The 21,705-nt window shown below is 50.3% G+C and overlaps 1 protein-coding gene across 2 annotated transcripts; it reads right to left on the bottom strand.

Moving 5' to 3' along the window:
- Positions 1 to 286: 286 nt before the first annotated feature.
- AKAP1 (A-kinase anchoring protein 1) lies at positions 287 to 19,117 on the bottom strand. 2 transcript variants are annotated; one of them, XM_015646462.1, is made up of 11 exons: positions 19,001 to 19,117; positions 7,745 to 9,374; positions 6,370 to 6,503; positions 5,738 to 5,864; positions 5,353 to 5,483; positions 5,093 to 5,270; positions 4,220 to 4,370; positions 3,521 to 3,588; positions 2,549 to 2,622; positions 2,009 to 2,074; positions 287 to 1,878 (listed from the first exon to the last, which is right to left on the bottom strand). In XM_015646462.1, exons 2-11 carry the CDS (start codon positions 9,348 to 9,350, stop codon positions 1,819 to 1,821), a joined length of 2,595 nt encoding a protein of 864 aa, XP_015501948.1. In that variant the 5' UTR covers positions 9,351 to 9,374; positions 19,001 to 19,117; the 3' UTR covers positions 287 to 1,818. The 2 variants fall into 2 exon arrangements, with proteins under 2 accessions (XP_015501948.1, XP_015501949.1); XM_015646463.3 differs by lacking the exon at positions 19,001 to 19,117 and adding an exon at positions 12,518 to 13,392.
- Positions 19,118 to 21,705: the final 2,588 nt, after the last annotated feature.

Below are 21,705 nucleotides of genomic sequence, written 5' to 3' on the forward strand. Positions count from 1 at the left end.
CCTGCAATGTTCTATTTTACTGAAGCTTAAAAACCAGGCAGCTCTCAACATAAATAGGGAATGGGATGCTCTTCCACAGTGGAAAACACAGATTTGACAGAGGCAGAGCTCCTCACCCCTGCTGTAGATTCCTGACTTTGACACCTCTCAAAAAAGGGGAACACCGCCATTCAGACAAGTCAAGCTTTGCCATGAACAATAAGCAGCGACACCCCATGGGTGCAGAGCAAGGAGCCCAGGGCTGCTCTAATGGAGGTAGGAAAGGAAGGCTCTGAAGTCATCACAGTTTCACTAAGACGGCTTAAAATTCGAGCTTTAATTGAAATGGAAAGAAACATTCCAAAAGGATATATTTTTTATAGATCTGAGTTACCCAATTTCATTTTCCTTGGATGTTACTGCAAACATGAACATTGAATCACAGCATTGAATAGGAGGGAACTCCAAGAAAGGATATAACCATTCCCTAGCAGAGGGGATTAGACTAGAGGCTGGTGTAGGCCACTGTCCAAATGTGTGATGCCCTGGTGTGTCAGCTCACAGGATGTGAGCACATCCTTGAAACACCTGAAGCAGCTCTGAGGACTGACTACATCAACAATTTCTGGCAAGTGTCTCCTCTGCCAGCAATAAATCCCAGCTCAATCCATATCTAAAATGATAACATTAGAGGGCATGTCTTTAAGAGCATTAAGTCAGCTTAAATTACTTGAGCAAAATTTTAAATACATAACAGAAATCTAAAAAGAAGCAACAAAAAAAAAATTGAGAGAGAACACCACTGCAAGAGTAATGCCAAGTTGTTACTTTTTTTTTTTTAAACAGATCTGTACAGCAACATAGCAAAGGATGCAGCAATCACAATTCCAACCAGACAGCAACCTAAGGGGACACTAATCCTCATACAGCAGAGCTGAAACACTCCCAACATTCAGATGCTCCAAATAATTTGGCTACCCTAATGAACTCCAGATCAGTTCTACCTAATAGGACATTTTGGTGTGAAAAAGTTACTGTAAAGTTCCCTTTGTTTCCAGTGTTTTTCTTGTACAAAATATTACAATGATTTTTTTTAATATATATTTACAGACTTGCACAGCTAGAAAAATATAAACTACAATTGGGCTTGGCAAGCAGTTTCTTTTCTTTAAATACATGACATGTCAGAGCAAAAATTGTAGTGGTAACATCCTGCACTCCAAGCCCCTGCAGGGAGAGCAGATCAAGCCTAAAATCCATGATTGCAGTGAGACATGAGAACGCAACTCTTCCACCTCCCGGCACAAGGAAGACACAAGATGGATGCTGTTTGTGCAGGTTACTGGCACAATACAGAAAAATCCATAACTGAACATTAAATTCCTTAATAACATTCATTAATTTCATAGGCAGGGCCTGTTAAAAAGAGGACAACCGATGTAACTTTTGGGAAAAGCAGGCACTGAGTTTGTGGGGCGTGACACGGCCGGAACCAAAGCGTGGTTACCATTTCGGGGGCCTTTGCCTTGAGCCACCCCCAAGGCTTGTAGATTTTTTCCATTTAAATTTTGAGCAGAGGCCAGGGAGGATTTTTTGCTTTAAAGCTACAGTATCTGTCATTATGGCTTTGAACACCCCCTTTCAGGAGATGAGGTATCTGTTCTAGTGAAATGGTAACAGTTGAGCAAAAGGTGTTTCAATGGACCACAAAACTCCGAAGGCAGGCGTGAACGGCTCTCCTCCAGGGAAGTTGCCAAACCGAATTGTAACAGTGCAAAACAAGATTTTGTCTTCTGTTTTTTCTCTGCAGAAAGAGTTGTCAAGGCATCTAGGACATTGCTAGTAGTCGAGCCACCGAGCAAACCCTCTTTCCACCAGAGTCCTGTTTATTGACACCACCTAAAGGGAAAAATCCAAAGAGCAGGTAAGTGAACACAAGCCACAGCAACAAACGTGTTCTGCAAGTTCCTAATCAACAATAAAAGGTTTATGATTAAGGAGTTTTCAGCATGTACATCAATATACCCACCTCATCTCCCATCAAGCTCCACAGCTGTATCAGTGGCAGCCCTGTGACACTGTCATAATTTGTGACCTGGAAACACAGAAAAACACGAGTGTGCAGGAATTCTGGTCCCAATTCACTTGCATGGACAGCTACAGCCAATACTAGAAGCACTTCAGAAGAGGTGAGCACTTCTGGACTGTGAGCAGGTGCTGCCTGCAGAAGTCTCTGGGACATCACCAATGTCCCAGTGTTGCCTCTGGCCAGCTGGAGCCAGATCCCACATGCCCGTGGTGCAAAACCAGTGAGGACTGGCAAAGCAGTGCAGATCCAGGGGATCTCGGATCTGCTGGACACCTGGCCCTGTTGTGCTCTGTAAACCCATCCAGGTTCCCTTCCTCCTGCCTGCATCAGGAGGGATGAGGGAATACTCATCCCTTCCCAGCCCCAGGACTTCCAGGAGCCAGGCTGGCAGCCTGTCTTTGGGTTTTATGTAACAGAGTGCAGGGCAGAGGACACCAGCACTGCCACCAGCAACAAGACTTCTCTAGACACGTGCTGTACCTGTGCTACGAGGACAGCACCTCTGGTCATCTCACTGACAGCAGCATCAGCTTCAGGGGAAAAGTGATCCTCATCTGTGGGCAAAGGAGAGCAGAGAAAACAAATGAGGTCTTTCATGGACTTTAAAGGCCAGAAAGGACTACTGAGCTAATATTCTCTGTCCTCCTACATACACTGGGCCTGAGAACCCTCACAGCCAGCTGATCCCATCCCTAGAGCTGTTGGTTCTGCAGGGAAAGGATGAAGAGCTTCCAACAGCAGCCAGCCATAATTGTGTGGACACAAGCAGCTGATCATTCAGGAGGCTTTAAAGACAGCAAAGTACATTCCTGCAGCACCTTGGAGCTGCCACTGGTGTTTTAATCCTCAATAAACTAAGCTCACATCCCTCAGGGTTATGCTGACCCTGCACAGAGGGCACTCCTGGCACTGGGAAGCCAAAGTGTCTGTACCACAGGTGCCCAGCACCTGAGCCAAAGACAAAAACCAGCAAACTGAAGTGTTTCTAGGCAGTGACTGACATTCTCCCAGTGCTTGCAGGCCTGGTGTTTCAACACAGAACTTTACAAATCCGTCGTTTCAGGAGGAAATTGTCAGGTATTCGTCTGCAGATTAAAAACTGAATTTGCATTTACAACAGCTCTATGACAGAAGAATTAGAGCAGCTACAGCTACTGCACCTACACCCTGCCAGTCCTGCCAACTTGCTCCTTAGGACAGTAATTCATTCTCTCCTCCAAGCAGTAAAAAGCCTGGACATTTATCATCTTTCCCCTGGATTCTGACAGGTTATGCCATGCTAGCACATTTAGAAGAATACAATACAATTTTTCCAATCCTTCCTCTTGTCACATCAGAGGCTGCACTGGCAATAGGTGGTAGAAGGTTTAGACAGAATCATGGCTTGGACACATCTGGCATCCATGGAAACCTGCAGGAGAAGGGCCAACAGTACATCAAGAGCTCCATTACCTGGAAGCGGCACCACATTGTCAAGTAAAACTTCTGCTCCTTGGAAAGGTAGTGTTAAAAAATCAGACCTTAAAGAAAAGAGGATCAGAGTAAGAACAGGGCTTTAAATCACTCCTACATTCTTCAATGTGACATTGATTAATCAAATTGCTCTTACAGGAATTCAGTTTTAAATTAATGACAGTCAAACAAGAAAAAAATAAAAATCAGACAATTCTCCCAGCAATCTAAGAACAGCAATAAATTGTCTGATTAACATGCCAAGCTGGATCAGGCTCTAAGCAAAACCCACCTCCATCAAGGAGGCTGTGCTGCCTGTCTCCCAGCTCTGGGGCACAATCAAATGTTTAATGGGCTTTTGTAAGAAGCCCCTGATCCAACATGGCTGTCCCAGACAGTGGGGCCAGAGAATCGAGAATTGGGAGCTTATTTCTGGCTCATCAATCACTTTGAGGCCTCCTGAAGGCATCCTTTTCCTCAGCTCTCACACTGAAGCACCACTTCCTCTCCCCTCTCTTCAAAAAAGCCTTGCAGGAGCTGGCTGTGCTCCCAAGAAGCCACACTCACTGCTGAGCTGAACCTTTCCACCATTTCCCACTTCAGCTGTGGAAAAACCTTTAAGAATTCAAACTGTATAGACTCCTCTAATTAGGATTTGAGGCAGACATGGCCTCAGGCCATGGGAAAGGATCTACAGACCTGATTTGCCTGAGTGTGTCAACCTTCACTTTATCATATCCTCCATAGTCCACGTATTTGAGCTCCACTTCATCGGTCTCCTCGAAGTAGCTGATGACTTGAGCCCGGAGCCATGCCCCATCCAGGCCTGGAGCTGCACAGATAATACCAACTGCAAAACACCAGAGCGCAGAGAAGAAAGGCTCAGGGTAAGTGGATTTCCAAAAATCAGCGCTTCAGGCATGAGCAGTGCTGCTCATGAGCAGAACTGCATGAGCAGTTATCTATGGAGAGCCAACAGCATTTCTTAGGCTGCTTCCATCTTTCTCCAACACCCCCCACAGCCCCAGCACAGCAGGCCTGCAGCTGCTACACAGGACTGGTGGGTTTTACTCTCAGCTTTGTCTGCCACAACCAAGCTGCCCTGCCCAGGTACCCAGTTCCCTTCCAGCCTTTGGGCAGTAACAGCAAGGTTTGTCTCCACAAAGGAAGAAACAACCCCTTTCCACATGATGCACCCCTCACTTCACACCAGATGCAGACACGGTGACAGACATGGACGCAGTGACACTATGAAGGTGTGGGAGCAGCTCCACAGTTTGTCAGCAGAAATACCCCAGATGCCAGGTTGATTGGAAATAAGCTGAGACAGGCTTGATCTCACTCTGAATTTCAACATGCAGCTACGTGGCTCGGGAGATACTCCAGGGACAAGCAGGGTAAAAGAGAGCAGAGCAACATCTGTACTCTGGCAGCAGCTTAAAGATGAGATGACACGTGAGCTATCACATCCTCATCCACTGGGAGCTTCCCACGCCTGACTCAGGGACAACAGGTTTGCACAGAAGCCCAGAACTTTCTCAACAGAACAATGTGTGAGCATCCATGACTTGCCTTCTACCGGAGTGGGCAGGGTTGGAATTTCGGGCTGAGAGTAGCAGGCGAACATCTGCTGGTCGAGGCTGCGCAGCACGTGGAACGTGGGGTGTGTGTGCTGCTGCAGGAACATGTGCCCTGCATCCACCTGGTGTGCCACCACCACCTCCACAGTGACTCCATCAGGGAGGAACAGCTGCCACGGGGAGGAAAAAACTGTCACGAATGTTCCTGGCAATGGAAGCTCCAGCCTCAGCACAGCCAGAGCCAGGACTCACCCAGGCGGACACGAGCAGGGAGTGAAGTGGCAGTGGCATCGGCGGAGGGAGGGTGTAGATGTTGGTGAGACACAGCTCTTTGAACTTCTTGCCAATCAGGCTCAGGACTTTCTCTACTTGATGTGAGGTCCCTGGAAGACAAAAATCCTATGAGAAGTCTGTAGCATGGGCATGCTGAGGATATCTCCAGTCCTGTCACTTGAAGAAATACAACTGCCAGGATTGTCCTGCTCTACCTCAACAGTGTAAGTTTTAACAGGTTGCCCAGAGGAGTTTTGAAAAGCACTGGTCTCAGAACCCACTAAATCAAGTAAGTTCCTTGCTCATGTAATTAAGCCCCCCCAATGTACACATTAGACCATGAATAGAGACACATTCCACTCACCTTCGATGTGACAGACCTGGGAGTCACGGAAGTAAGGTAGTGTTGAGACATAAATTTTGGCACCAGACGCTTGCCTCAGGTAGCTCATAAACCTCCCCTGTTTGCCAATCAAGCGGCCAACTAATTCCTTCAGGAAATGGACAAGAAAGCAACAGTCAGGAGAAACGCAGATCAAACATCCCTGTTCTCTGTGGTTTACATCACCCACATTCTCAGTGCCTCTATCACAGGCAGGATAAATACAAGGCAGTGCTGGACCAGTGCAGAGTTCAGCTGGTCTGGGATGAGTCCAGACCAGTAAGCACAGCTCGTTTTGATAATTCCCTGCTCTTAATACCTGTGTGCCCCCAAAGCCTCCTGGATGCTACCAAAGGATTGACTCCCAGACTGGATGGAAGATAACGGGGAATAACAAGTTCAACAAGCACCATTCCCCTGGGTGTAGCCCTGGAGTGTTGCTTGTTCACAGTTGTACACTGGCTCTTCACTCCTGTGAGTCCTAATGGGAGCAGAATGTTCCAGTCCTCCTGGACTTGCTGCTGATCTCCCTGGAATGGCACAGAGCCAGCACCAGACCAGGAGGTGGCTGTGTAGGGCAGGGCAGGATGGTGAGCAGGCCAGCAGCTGGTTACCTTTGGGACCTCGATTTCCCAGATAACGAAGTCTGGCTTGCTGGATCCTCCTTCCAGCTTCGCGTTCTGGCGAGCCACTGTCTTCCTCATGGCACTGCCACTGTCCACAAAATCCACACTATTTACATCTGAACCTACAAGACAGGCACAAGCATTCAGACAGGAGAAGGGCTGCAGAGTGACACCAGTGCCAGGTATGCCCACTATGAGGCATAGAAGGGGGCTGCCTTTTGACCAAATTTGCAGAAAATAAGGTGCAAGGGCTGAAGTCTATTTTGGTCCCAAGCCATCAGCTTAATCCAGGAACATTTCTGCTTGGGAAAGGGACAAACTCTCCAACAGCTTCCCCCTGACCAGATCTCAGCTGCAGCCAGTGTCACATGAGCTTGGTCCTTCCTCCCCATTAACAAGCAGAAGCATGAAGATCCTCACTTGCTTGCAAGTATTCAGACCATCCAGTGAAAGACCAAAGAGAAAAATGAACCCAACACCTGCTTCACATTTGGCACATCTTAACTGGTAACACAGTGCAGAGGCTGAGAAAGGCCAAGGTGCAGCTGTTGGCATTGGCTTTGTAGGCAAAGGGAAGATTTAAGACTCACAGCCTGGACGTGAATGTCAGTTGGGTGACCTGTTGTCCAACACTGCCACTGTATCAGCTTTTACCTGTATTCCCTTCTCCCCACCCTCAGTGTCTCAGTGCCACCAGGCTCCACACCTCATTCCTGGACCTTCCTGTCTCACCAGAATTCACAAGAAGGCAATACCACTCTCTTTCTGGGGTTATTCTCACTAGTGAAAACATTCTGTGGGTTCAATCCTTCACTGCTGGCAAATTCAAACCCCATGTCTTGCAACAAGCATTCCAACTGCTTCCAACTGCTTTGTAGCAATTACAAGAGACATCCCCTGTCATTAAGGGCTGTTAGCACCACAGGGTCCTACAAAGGATTTTAACATCTATCCCCAAGGTCACACGGGCTAACGTTTGCTCAGACAGCTTTGCATGTACTGTGCCAGGCACACATCATCCAACATCTACAAGGGAAAAGCAACACTGACAGATGGGGGAATCCAAGAACATTGCTCCCTGTTGGGACTTCTTGGCATGCACCTGCCCCTCTGAACAAAAAGGCTTCAGGGTAATTGCCGTACAACCAGCTGATTTTATCACAATTCATCAGAGCTCTGCTCTGGCTCCTCCAGCAGCACCTCAGAACCTGCCTCACCTGTCATCAGCAGCCCATATTCCGAGGTAAGCACCCAGGGCTACCCAGAGGTCACCAGAAACCACTGGTATGAGGTCTCACACCTGCAAGGTGCTCCCTCCCCAGCAATGCTCGTTTTTTTGCAGCAGGATTTTTCAGTTCCTTACCTTCTGAGTGATCTCCATCCGTCCCTGGCGCACTGCTGCACTCCTGACTCAGGTCTGGCCCATCCTCTTTCAGAATCCCATTGCTGTAGGGCACTGTGCTGCCCTCAGGCAGCCCTGGAGCAGAGGGGGGTTCCCTTGGTACCAAGCTCTGCTCAGCAGATGTGTCTGGGGCTGAGGATGTGCTCAGTGAGTCCGAGTGCTGGTCTGATGTGACAGACAGCACTGTGCTCTGCAGGGGCTCCTCCACACTCGTCCCACCTCCAGGTGTGTGTGTGCCATACCCAGAGTCCTCCATGGTAAAAGGTGACTCTTCCAGAGAGTTCTCCACACGAGTCCGATCAACTCCTTGGGACTCCCCACACACCCAGCTCTTCACCTGACAGTCCTCTGTGTTTCCCTGAACAGGGCTGGCCCAACAGCCATGTGATGAACAATCTGTTGCACCCTGGCCCTGCTCCTCTGCACTGCTCCCCGCAGCCACGCTCACATCGGCTGCCGTGGCTCCTTCCACAAGCTCCTGACCAGAGGCAGCAACACTCTCCATCCCCAGAGGAGCCTCAGCTTGGCTGGCAGTGGCCTGGCAGAGCCAAGGAGATGTACTGCCTACAGAACCTGACAGCACTTCCTCAGTTGCTGCCAAAATGACCTTGGAAATTATCTGTATTGCTACTTGCTCAATTTTCTCAACTTCCTTGTCCAAACTCACTTCAATCTTTTCTCTTTCCAACTCATCTCCTTTTGGATGTGTGTCCTTCTGACACACTGGTATAGTACCAGTGATTGACTTGGACATCTCCTCTTCCCTGGACTGCTTTGGACAGGCAGACTCTGAACTCACTGGTAACGCACTCACTGCAGAATCCTTGTGACCTGATACAACTTCAGCTTCACTGAGAAAGGCTTGTGGGGCATTGGCTTCTTTCTCCAATCCCAAGCAACAGGCTGTCACTGAGCCACTATCTGACTGCACAATTCCTGACATCTGCTTCTCCTTAGGGGGCTTAAACGAAGACTCATCCGACTGCTCTGTGTTGCAGATGCCCTCCCTGGCTCCCAAAGGCTCCTGTGTCAGGAGTGGCTGCTGGCCTTGCTTTGCCCCCAAGCCCTGTCCCAGTGTGTGGCTCAGCACCGCGTTCCGGTCACACTCCGTGCTCTCAGCGAGCAGAGGGAGTGAAGCACAAGCAGGGACACCGCTTCCCCCTCGAGATCCTATTGATTCCAGCTGCTCACTGTCGTCCTCACGGGTGCCAGGCCCAGCTGTCGCTGCAGACAGGTCTGGGAGGTCCCGTGAGAGATCCGGCCCCTCGTCAGCTGGGTGCAGGAGAGAGGGCGTCATTGGTCCTGCGGACAGCAGGGAGGTCGGGGCTGGCTTCTCCAGGCACACCTCTTCCAACAAAGGAGGCAGTCTTTGAGGAACACATGCTTCTGGTTTGGGACATGAATCACTCTCTGACACTTCTTCCCGCTTCTCCCTTTCAATAGCTATTGCTTGTTTGTTGCGATAGCCTGAGTGTTTTTTTCTCCAGGAATAGATCCACCAGCAGCCAAGAAGTGCCAGCACTCCAGGAATGGCATACGGGACGAAATTGCGGAAGCGTAAAGCCATCTTACAGAGCTTCAGCAGTTACACCTAGGAGAAACAGAAATCATGTTAAAATAGCCACAGGGAAGGTGACAGGAAGGCTTAGGTCCTGTAAGTGCCTTGAGGTATTGCAATTAGCATGGTCAGGCTCGTTTTCCAGCTGCTCTAGAAATTCACATCTCTGCTCTTCCAGCACGCCGCAGAACAAGATCCTTATCCTAGACTAGGGATATCTGGACATGTCTCATCATTATACTCAATGATTTCACCCTTCCTCATCTCTGCACTTGACTTCCCCTTGCTTCCTCTGCCTCCCAGCTCTGCAGGTCAGTCCTGCCCCCAGGACAGCCTCCAGCACAGCAGGTTCCTCCAGCACCAGGCTGGGCTCACAGCCCAGCTAGACCACAGCACTCCGTGGCACAGGCCTGGCACATGGCAGGGCTCCTCAGCTCTCCCCAGGAAAGTTAACATCCCTGAGGGCTCTGGAGTCTGACAACACACACTTCTATAAAGCCTTAGGAATGCAGTTCCAAAGTTTATTCTACATCCAAATCCACTGACAGCTGCCACTCCCGACTCAAAAGCTCTCCCTTTTCCTCTGCAAGACCTAGCACCTCTTTCCCACCTGGACACCAGTCATCCTCCTTCACTGGCAAGCCTCACCTGGGTCACACGAGGCAGGGCTGCCATGCCTTTCCTTTTCCTTAAGGAAGGTTTGCAACAGGAATGCAAAGCTAAACTGTTACTACATCCCAAACAGCCTTGCTGCAAAGCACTTACAGTTTATATTCTCACTGCACAGGAATTAAAGCAAAACACCACGTGTCTGAGAGTGCTTACACAGACAGGCTTTAATCCAAACAGCCCTCAAGACTTTTGCCAGCAAGCAACAAAAATAAAGATTGTTTTCAGGAGATAGCAAAGTCTTAGAAATGGGAGCCACCCACTGGGAAAGAGCATTATCAGGTTCCTCTTTAGAAGCATAATATTTCTATGACAAGAGAGGACAATCAAGGCAGTTGGCCCCAAGCTCAGTGCTTCTCAACCAAAAAACCCCTTCTGTTATCAGAACTAACACCCCAACCACAGCTCCCTGTGCAACACTCCTTCAGGCCACAATCTCCACAAGGGGCTGATGACACTAGCTGAGGGACAAAACCATGCCTCCCTCGGGCTCAAACACAGTGTCAGAGCCTCAGATAATTTCATATTCACCCCAGATTTCTCATCTCCTCCAGCCACACTCTGTTCCACAGGAGCATCCACACAACTTCACCCACACTAGCTCAGACCCTGCCTTGCTTCCTGCAGGTCCCAGACCCTGAGGCACACAAATGAATGAATGAATAGCAAAGGTGGGAACTAGAAAATTGCTTGTTCAATCCCAAATGAAAGGTCAGCTGCAGACACAATTTAAGTTTGGTAATATTCCCAGTCCATCATAAATAAAGCATTTATGTTCTGCACGGGAGACTTGTGTGTTCATCAGACATTTGTATCTGATTAAACAAACAAAATAACTAAGAAGTAACTAAATCCCAGTTACTCCCAGCTGGCTGTATGCAGTCAGTGAGCAGGGCTCACTGCTGAGGGTGAATCCTCTGGTAATGGCAACATCTGGGATCCTGGAATTAAAAAACCAACAAACCTATGCAATACTGTGGCTGTTCTGTGTTTGGAAGCTGGCAAACAGAAAGGGTAAAGTCTGTCACAAGACAAAAGGTCCCCCTTTATACTGCCCAGCACAATGGCACATTGTGAGCTGTGAGTGCTCATCTGCTGCGTGCCCAAGTTGTTGTAATTAACGCAGAACTGCCCTACAAGCTGTCTCTCAGGCATACTACAAACCCAAATTAAAGTAGCTCACGTAAGTCCATTCCCAGCAAGCATTCCCAATTAAACAGACAGCCCTATTATTATCTGATTTCCTACTAAGTTGCACCAACTGTCCACACCATAGTCCCACACAGCTCTGCAGCACAGGGAGACAGTTGCAGGATGCCCCAGAGGGACAAGACTGTCCTAAAGTCTGGCAGACAAAACAGTTCTGTGAGTCATTCTGAACATTATCATCATTTAGGATAAAGATCTTCACTCCTCTGTGATACCTGGATGAGTGGGGACTGCTGGATTAGCTGACAGCTCCTTGCAACACTCATTTGATTTCATGTTTTTGATTTATTATTTTAGCCAGAGCATCATCACTACCAGGATCACGTTAAATGGGAATTCCACATCCTCCCATCAGTCAGAGCAGGCTGAAAGGCAGTGGCTCTGCACGAGATGCCAGCAGACATCCCGGAGTGCTGGGTTGGCTGGGGAACAGCTCAACACCAACAAACATCTCCTTACACAGACCTGCCAGGAAGGCTCTGTCAGCCGGATCTTGCTGTGCTGGTCACAACGCGGCTGCGTGCGATGCCTGAGGTCAGCAGATCAAACCTGCCCATCCCAAGGGCTGTGACACTGCTCCTCCTCCGCTTCCCCCCCAGGAGAACTCCAAAAGCCCACAGCCACTTCCCAACCTGTCCCAGAGCAATCAAGCCACCTCCTCCCTGCTGCCGATTTGACAGCCAGCTCAGGACTGCAGTGGCAACGAGATCACTTTTAACACGTTGGAGGAAGAAAGCCTGGGATTTTCCTGCCAGCAGCAGGACAGAAAATGGCAAACTGTCAAATCACATGCCCTCAAGCACTGCCAAGCGAGAGGGAGCCCAGCCCAGCAGGCCCCGAGCTCTCTGGGCAGGAGGAGCCAGCTGGGAAATGCAGCAGCTCCAGAGGCTTTGGGCAGGAGAGGAGCAGCCTGCAGGAGCAAGAACCCCCAGAAAACGCTGGATCTCCAGCACCATTCCCAAGAGGCAGGGCCCCAACAGTCCTGCACCAAAAATAGCGTGGAGCTCACGCACTGTATGCACCCACCCCAGCACCAGCCACTTCCACTTCCCTCTGGCACGCCGGGAATCCAGCCTAAATGTCACACCTTGTATCATGGGGCTGGAGAGCTGCTGCTAGGGCATGAGACTTCTCCAACCCACTAAATAAACCCCACAGCATGTCAGGATGGGATCAAGGCACCAAGGGGAGAGTAGGGGTCAGTCAACTCTCCAAGTCTGCGTCCTGACTTGATTTATGGAAAACTGCTGGTGAAGAGCAAGGAGATGAAGACAAGAAAGAACGCACATATTACCTACCTGAGAAAAAAGCCAAGGGCAGCCAGTTCACTCTGCTAATTTACATTAGGGTCCCAGAGCAGTTCTAAGCCACCTTGTCTCCTGGCCAGGACACAGAGCCCTCAGCACTCACAGCCTTATAAGGTCAGAAATGTTTGCAGCACGAGGTTCCCAGGGACGCCAGATAATTCATTCTCCAGGTCCAAGACGAGTTCAGCAAGCACTTGCTCAGAATTTCAGGGTTTTCTACACACAAGGAGGTCTGTTCTGAAGCCGAGCTGCTTTGAATCTCCACCAGGAGAGAGGCCAGGATGACTGCCAAGTGACTGAACCCCCATGCTCTGCAGGGACGTACCCTCAGCCGGTCCTGGCTCCTCCGCTTCCCTCTGCCCCTGCACTTGAGAGGTTTCCAGACTCTGAAAGCTGAGGAAATCAAGGCTGGAATTAAAGCCCGTCCTAAAGGATCACAGAGCAAATTGGAAATGCAGCTTCAACAGCAAGGCCAGGATGCCTTCAGATAAACCCTGTAGTTAGTGAAGCAGCAGTTGGGAAATAAATACTATCTGGGTGAAAGAGAACTGGACAGGCTGGCATGGTTCAAACTAAATGGGACCACGTGGGCTCTTAAATTTTTCCATGCTAAAAATAACTGGTAGCACATGCACTGCCTTATAGGAGGCATAAGAACAGGAGTTAACAAAAACCTAAGGAACTGGAGGCCCTACTGTTAAGATTAAAGTAAGAAAAATTGCTGCACTGAAACAGACGTAAGGACTTGCATAACCCATCCTTGGCATGAGGCATGTTTTCATCGAAAGCTGAACTGGCACGTGGCACTGCTTTATCTAACTGCAGCTTCTTTGTGCTTCATACAAGATGAAAGAGGCAGAACATCCCCAGCGAAGGGACCTCCTGCCAGGTCCTGTTGCAGCAGGAGCTCCCAGCTGTTCCAGCTGCAGCACGCAAGGGGTTTTCTCCCATGCAGATCAGCAGCAGCCCTGGGCCTGAGCTTACAGGAGGGAGATGTGAAGCCACAGCAGCCTGCCAGCCTTTGCATCACACTCTCTGGATCACCAGGGTGTCACTTGGCCACCAGATTCCACAACCTCCCCAGTCCTCTCCCCGGCCAGCCTGGAGCACCCCCATCAAACCCAACACCACCCAGAGCCAGCAGCTCAGACTGTATGACTCAGGTGCTACAAACACCCAGAGACAGGTAGGAGCCAGGCCAGCAAGATCTCCAGCTGGGTGGCACTTACTTTAAAAGAAGCCAACAGGGAAGTCTCCCTGCACTTAGCTAATTAAAGGCAAGTGCTCTGCAGCAATTTCTGCTTCAAACAGTAGCACTGAAAGACTAGAACAGCAAGAGATACCCCTTAAGCAACACCACCTTTTCACAGCCCAATGAACGTGGGCTATGAGCCCAAGAAACAGGCACCTCTCTGAATGAAAACCACCAATGAAGCCACTCCACAACCTTAGAATATTTAAGAACCAGCAGTCTCCTATTTGCAAAAGGATAAATTGTGACTTAAAAGGCTGAGAAAGCAGGTTGATGTAGAATTAAACTAGTGCTCTGGAACAAGGAACACCACTAACACCAGGCTGTCTTTTATCTCTGAGATAAAAACTGCTTTCAGTGTAATCAGCATCAGTGCTGCTCCTACAGGAGCTCAGTCCCCCCTCACAGCTGGAGCTGCCACACTGGCTGTTGGTTCTGTGTGCTTTCTCCCACTCAGCAGCCCAAGCCTGGCCAGCACAGCTCCTGCAGCAGCCTTTGGACCAGTGCAGGACTCGGAACAATTCCTATTTATTTCCACACTTAGAGCTTTACAATAAAAGCATCAGCTTGGCCAACCTGAAGGGTTTTTTTAATAGATGTTTTGGAAATTATCAAGAAGCTCACAAGGACACAAACACTGACCCTCAGCACTGCTCTCATGGACTCAGGCAGGGCCTTGAGTGTTCTTGCTCTGCAGGAATGTACAGTTTGTAATTAACATTAACCCTATCAGGTTATTGAGCTCTGTACTGCTCTTGATATCTTATTACTTTCTGCTCCAGTTGTTTCATTATTTATAGTTTCCTCACCTAAGTTAGTGTCTCCCTGTGAATCCTCTACTGGAGAGGGAGGCAAGAGAGCTTTTTCTCCACTTTCCCAGAAAAGTCTTTCAGACACTTGAGCAAACTTCAAAAACTGCTTCTGCACCACTCTGCCTGTACCCCCACTGTACAGGCAAAGCAGCTGTTATTACCTTTATAACCTATCAATACATTACAAAAATCATGATTTGGGAAAAGTTTTATCATCTTTTCATTCTTTCTGCATTTTCACTCAGTCTGGAGAATAGAACAAATTATTTTCCAGAATTTCAGAATAAATACATTCAATACTCAGCCTTTTGTGTATCCTTCTACATAAAGAAGCCAATGCAGCCCTTGCCATGGGTAACACCGTGTAGTTGCCACTACATGTACAGCTTATAAGTGAAAATTTAAAAGCAGCCACTGGAGTCAGACACCTGGCATCTGTATCAATTTCCACACAGCAGAGACTAAACTAACAAAGGGCTTCCAATATACTCTGCACAGGAGACAAAAAACAAGCTTGAATTTTCAAGGAGACAGAGCAGGAAGGTTTACAGCAAACACACTGATAGGGCAGCAAGAGCCAGGAGCAGCAAAGACCAAACAGCTCCCCAGGTATCGGGGGAGCAGCAGCAGCTCTGCTCACGGGATGTTTGCTGGGCACAGCCACAAGACCTTGACAAACAGCTTCCCAAAACAAGAGCTGGACTAGGTTTAGGCAAAAAAGCAAAAAGCACTGGAGTCTGACTGGAAGCCTTGTGGCCAAGGCTTGGCTTGAGGAGAAATTGCAGAAGCACTCAGAGAGGGAGGACAGTAAACATCAGTGAGGAGGCTGCCCTGTATTCACCTGTGCTGGGAGGGAACAGCAAAGGCTTCACTGAGAGCCACTCACGGTGAATGAGCAGGAAGACACTTGTGTGCATGAACAAGGGCTATGAGGAGTGGCACAGCACACTCCAACCTGACCAGAGAGATCACATCACTGTGCTCCACACCACCCCAGCACCCCTGAGCCCTGCCCAAAGCACTCGAGGGGCAGCTCACACCCAGCAGAACTCAGGCTACTCTCCTCAGCTTTTCTTAAAAGGCAAAGTGAGGACACAGATCAAGTGTCCTTCCTACAGCCACGTGGAGCTGGAGGAAACACAAAGAATGCAACAGGTATTCCACCTGGAGAGATGTGAGCCCACCCTCCTCTTGAAATACTAAAGGGAAGGGATGCGCTAATTTTCCCTGCATCCCTGAACACCAAGGAATTCTTCCCAACCCTACATTTGAACAAGAAACCAAATACAAGCCCAAGTTCGTAAGAAAAGAGGCTCCTCTATAAGGAACAGGAAAGCACAGGGTGAGAGCCCTGAGATTCATGGGATATACATTGCAGTCCTTGTCCCAGACAAAGTTCCCAATTCCCAGGTTCATTCCCAAGCAAAGCTAAGGCCTCTGATACCAGAGGCACATGAAAATTATGAACTTCTGCCAGAAACTGCTGCTATTTATACCCAGAGTCAAAAACCAGCCACAGCACATGGCAAGTTTCTCATCCTCAGTGCCAGGTGGCAGCAGAGGTCAAAGGCAATCCCAACCAGGACAGGTCTGCAGCAGTGATTTGTATGCTCAAGAATGACTTTAAATGATCTTTTATAAAATATTCATCTCTGCTAACAGTAATGTACAAGACCCAAAAATCCAGTCAGCTTCCAGCTGACAAATTCCACTTAGTGGACAATAAAAAAACATACAGTAAACCAGCTGAAGATAGACTATTTGAAAAAGCAGTTTGGGACATGCAATATCTCCCCTTCTAGCAATCCCCATGAGAAGCAAATGCAACAGCTTCAATTTCCAGGAAATATTAAACACCTGCTGAATAAAATAGCTTTTTCTGAATGTCTGAGCATGGCTGCCTGAAGTTAATCATCACGTCATGAAATCTAACCAGCCATTTGCATTAAGAGCTCCACAGAAGCACTGCAGTTAGAAATCAAGATTTTAAAAAGGCTAATCATTAGATCTGAAACATGAAACAATTATAAGTAATTAATGCTGAAATTAATGCTTTTTATTAGCTCTAGATGTTGCTAGGGGCAACTGGGATACCAGCCCTGATCCTATTACAGGCTCCCTGGACGCTAGAAATAACTTAAATCATTTTTTCACATCAGTTAAGTGCACACAAATGATGAGAGGCACAGATAAGTGGGCTATGTTGCTTTAAAAGCATTATGCTCTTCAGGTAACTGCTCCTAGAGAAGTGCACTTGCTCTCCAATCCCCCTGCAGCCAGCCTGCAATGTTTTCGAAGAGAAGAGAGTCTCAGCCATCACAAATCAAACTGCTGCTGGCTCTGAGAGCTTTGGCTGCACTCCTGCAGCAAACTCCTGTCACAGTTAACTCCATAGGGAATCTGCACCTCTGGGAACAGACAAACCGTGGTGGATCCAAGCTGCAGGTCCTGTCACCTCACACCCTGGGCACCGAGGGCATTCCTGTTCCCTCAGTTCAGACATTGTGGAGTGCCTCGGTTAAAGCCAAGGCTTTCTAGGCAGTTCAGAATTTTCAGTATCAGTATCTCAAAGCATCTCCAGCATTCTTTAAGAAGGAATCTGGTTCCTAGGATGGGTTTCTAAACCAAGGGTGAATAAGGAAACAACTCCCAAGTACAAAGCAGCTACTAACACACTTAACAACTGAGTTCCTGCACTGCCATCCACACAGACCCTGCAGCCCCAAGATATCATTAGTTTCATGTCTGAGAGCAAACAGCCTGATGTAGAAGACACTGCTACAATTGTGGTGAGAGATTGACCTGCAAAAACCCCATGAGAGCTTTTAAAAGTCCTTCAAGAGCTCAATGACACACTTAAGCAGAAGCTGAGGGACTGTCAGGTGAGCAAGACCAGGACAGGAATCTCTGCATGAATGGATTGCAGTGGATTCTATCCTACTTTAAGCACTGCTCAAGTTCTACAGGCTTCTCTCTGGAAGAAGGAATTGTCACTTCTTGAGACTTGTCATTTCCTCCAATGCATTTGCACTGTGCAGCACGAGCAAGAACACCAGGGGATTGAGAACGAGACACACAGAGTGAGGCTGTGCTGCCTTTTTCCAGAGTCACAGGGCCATAGGCATCACTAGAAGACAGGTACAGCAGGTCAGCAGGTCACTGCATAGTCCTTCACCCCTTACACAAGCACCTCATTAAAGAACGAGGAGGTTAAATGACCTGAACTGGGTCACACAGTGATGCCAGCAGAAGAGCAAGCTCTGTTCCGAGGAGAGGTCCGGTCCCGGGGAGCTGCGCTGCACTCCCACACTCCACGTGTTGCCCGGCTGTGCTCAGTAGATCATTCACAGCCACAAAGCCAATGGCACACAGCAAAGTGACACCAGCGCTACACCTTCCCCAGCAACAGCCGCTTCCTCCCACCTGAGACAAAGTCCACGGGCCCGATAACGCTCGGCAGGTGCTGCACAACCCCGGCAGCACAGGAAGGCCCGATTTCTGCCATCCCACAGCCCCTGACTTTTCCCAACAGATGGGCTGCAGCCAAATGCAGCTTTTGGCGCTGTTTCCTGCTATTATGGATAACATCCATGAAAAGGATGCCCTTGCTGAGATGCTTGTCCATTCTGTGGCCATTGCTTCGTGGAATTACTGGACTGTAGTAAAGAACTCGGCCAGGCACAGATCAAGTTGTCCACCTCTGGAACAGGAGTAACTTAGATCTCCCTTGCTTCAATCAGGGGGAAGAAGAGCGAGCAAACAACAAGGATTCTCCCAGAGAAGCAAGGCTACAACATCACTTCCTCAATAGCAAAATAATTTAATTCCTTTGCTCCCGCCTGTATTCCATGCTGGCTTACAAACAAAAGGAGTCACTACAGCACATTAAAAGTTTTGCTAATAACAGTTTTTACGGCCATTACCATAACACAGGCGAGGCTCGCCAGACCAGACACAGAGCAGACAGCACAAGGTGCCTTCATCGTCACTGCGGGTCTGCACCGCCCGTGCCATCTCCCGCCCTCACGTCAGGCAGCCACGGCCGCAGCACTCTCCTCAGAACGGGCGAACCGACCCGGCCGGGAAACCGCGAGCAGAACACGGGACTGCACCGCAGGGCCCAGCGCGGCCGCTCACCGCCCCGCATCCCGACCCGCGCGGCCCCCGCCCGCCGGGCGCTGCGGCACGGCCGGCCCCGGCCGCGGCTCCGCGGTCACGGCGGGGCCCGAGCGCTGACCTTGGGCCGCGGGAGCGCTCCCGCCACGGCCCGCGCGGGGGCCGGGGGAGGCACGGCCGGGAGCGCGGCGGCGGAGCACCCTCAGCTCGCCCCGCAGCGCCGCCGCTGACAGCCACGGCCGCGGGCCCCGCCACTCCGCCAGCGGGCGGGGAGCGGCCCAGGGCGATACTCACGGATGTTCCGGCGCGGCAGCGGAGCCCGGAGCGGTACCGGGCCCGGTCCGGAGCGGTACCGGTGCCGCCCCACGTGCCCCGGCCGGGCCGCCCGGCTCGGACATGCAGCAACACCGCCCCGCCCCACCCCGCCCCGCTCACCTGTGCCCTCACCTGCCGGCCCCGCCCCACCCCGCCCCGCTCACCTGTGCCCTCACCTGCCGGCCCCGCCCCACCCCGCCCCTCTCGCGAGATCCCCCCGTCCCGCGAGAGCCCCGCGCGCGCGCAGCCCCGCCCCGCGCCCTGAGGGAGGGATCCCCCACCAGAGCCCCGGGATCGTTCCCGCGGCCCGGGGAGCGCCCCGGCCGGTGTCGTTCCCGCGGGTGAGGCTTGGGGAGAGCTTCGGCCGGCGTCGTTCTCGCGGCCGAGGCCGGGGAAAGTCCAGACGCGCCGCCTCTCTCCCCCTCACCCTCTCCCGCGGTAGTGGCGGGACGGGTGCAGACAGGCCCTGTGGGGCCTCCGAGGCCCAGCCCAGCTCTCATCCCGGGCCTCTCCCGGCCGCTGCCCTGGTGGGATTTGTTTCTCACAGCCCCGCCAGTCCCTGTAGCTCCGCTCCCTGTCTGGCCCGGGCTTTCTGCCGGGTGGCCCGGTCGAGCCTTGGGCACTTCCACAAATCGCCGGGGATGACTCCTGTCGCTGCTGCACCCTCCGCCTGCCCGGCTGTGCTGGGACCATCGGGCTCGGCCCCGGAGCCAAAGCACTTTATTGCATGCTAACACAGCCAGACATGCAAACAGGTGATTCTGAGCTTTAGATACAGTTCTACATAAACGTTTGGCTGGTGGTGACACATTAGTGAGCAAATATTAGCCAGAAGCTAAGAGCAATGGATTGGAACAGCAAGACTAAACTAGAATGAGAAATGCAAATCTGTGTTCAGCAAGGTTATTGCTCAGCTGCTGCAGCACCAAATTGGAATTAACCAAGACTTACCATGTTATTGTGTAAGACTTGTAACGTGTCCCCGCCATGGCTTTTGGCATCCTTGCAGAAGATCCAGTCTGTAAATGATTTCTCTGCCCAAGGAAGCTCTGAGGTTCTGGGGGGATGCACAGTAGGGAAGCATGGCTGGTCAGTGCTGGCCCTGCCATGCTCTGTGGGCTGTGTGACAGCAGATTCCAGGACAGCTCTCTGGGCATGGCATTCGGAGGAGGCAGGGAAATTGTTGATGCTCTTCTAACGCGGTTGGGAATTTCCAGAGGAGGCTGGTGAGAAAGGGAAAGGTCCCAGGGTGTGGCAGGGGCAGCCCAAGCAGCAACCAGGTCTTGGGAAGAGTCTGTGGTGACCTTTGTGGGGCATCACTGGGAATTCTGTGTTACTATGACACCCGGAGGGTTTTGGCATCCACCCTAGTTCTTTGTGGGAAGAGTTGTTTGGGAGTGGTGTGTCCCTCTCCAAGTAATCCAGCAGGGTTGTGTGGAAGTATATGCAGTGGCAAGAGCCAGGTGTGGGTGCTGCTCCTTCCCATGCAGCCAGGCAGGTCAGAGGGCACAGAATACTGTGCTGCTTCAGGGCTTCTGAGGAGACTGCTCTGCATTTGTTACTGGACCTGTCTTTGTGGGGACAGGTGACTCAGGATTTCCCAGTGGAACAACTTCAGCTGCTTTTTCTTCTTTTGGAACTTTAGCAGAAAAGTCAGAGGGAAGCAATAGGCCAGGGAGAGGTGGTTCATGCTTTGGGGCAGGAACAGGGAGCAGCCGAGCTAGAGTGACAAACCAGAGCAGTTCCTGGGGGTATCCAGTGGCTGCAGCAGTGCAGAAAGCACTTCAAGCCTCCTTCCAGCTTGAAAGCCTGAGCTTCCTGTTCGTCTACAGTCACCCCCAATCAGCCTCCTCCCTTTGCAGTACCCTGGGCTCATCCTGCAGAGCCACTGCTGTTCCCAGAGCTCAGCAGGCTGTGGGCAGCATGCTCTGCGCCAGGTAATGCTGCACAAACCTGCCAGGCACAGGGGGAGTTCAATGCTGTGCTGACCAGGCTGGCTGAAGTCAAACCTGCCTGTTTATTGACACGTGCCTGCAGCAGGCAGTTGGTATGTGAGAGTGTAAATGAGTAACTTGGAGAAATCACAGTCATGAGCAGGATTGTCCTTCCTAAATCACTGATTTGTGTATTTTTCTGCGAAAAGTTCCTGATTTGCCTCTTTTTGTTTAGAGCAGTTGGGAATTAATACTAAATACCCACTTAAAAACTACAGATTGTGCCGCACATGAAGTGGAAAAATCCATTGGAATTGAGACTTTGCCCTTTTGATGTCCCTAATCTGAGGATCTCTTTGTCCGTTAAGAATTCCCAGCCGACAGCCACCCTTGGCTGTTAAGTGTTGGGCAATGCCAGCGTTTACAGTGCCTGGTGGTCAAACGTTCAGGCATTTGTCAAGGTCACAACGACAGCCTGTGTCAGACACATGTGGGGACCAGAACTGCTGATACCTTTTGTGGACCCGGCCATTTCATTCCTCCGTGTCCTCACAGCCTGAGGAGGAGGAGGAGGAGGGGGACATGAGCAGCTCCTCAGCGTTTGCACTGTGCTTTGCTGCACAGCCAGCTCTCCTGGGCAGACCTTGCTCTCCCAGTAGCTAACTGGGGGTGGAAGCAGCAGAACAGATATTTCCAGTTTGTCTGAAAGACAGTGTGCTATGAGAAAAAAAATACAATTTAATAGTTCAG

Source organism: Parus major, chromosome 19 (assembly GCF_001522545.3).
Source record: "Parus major isolate Abel chromosome 19, Parus_major1.1, whole genome shotgun sequence".
Lineage (NCBI taxonomy): Eukaryota > Metazoa > Chordata > Aves > Passeriformes > Paridae > Parus > Parus major.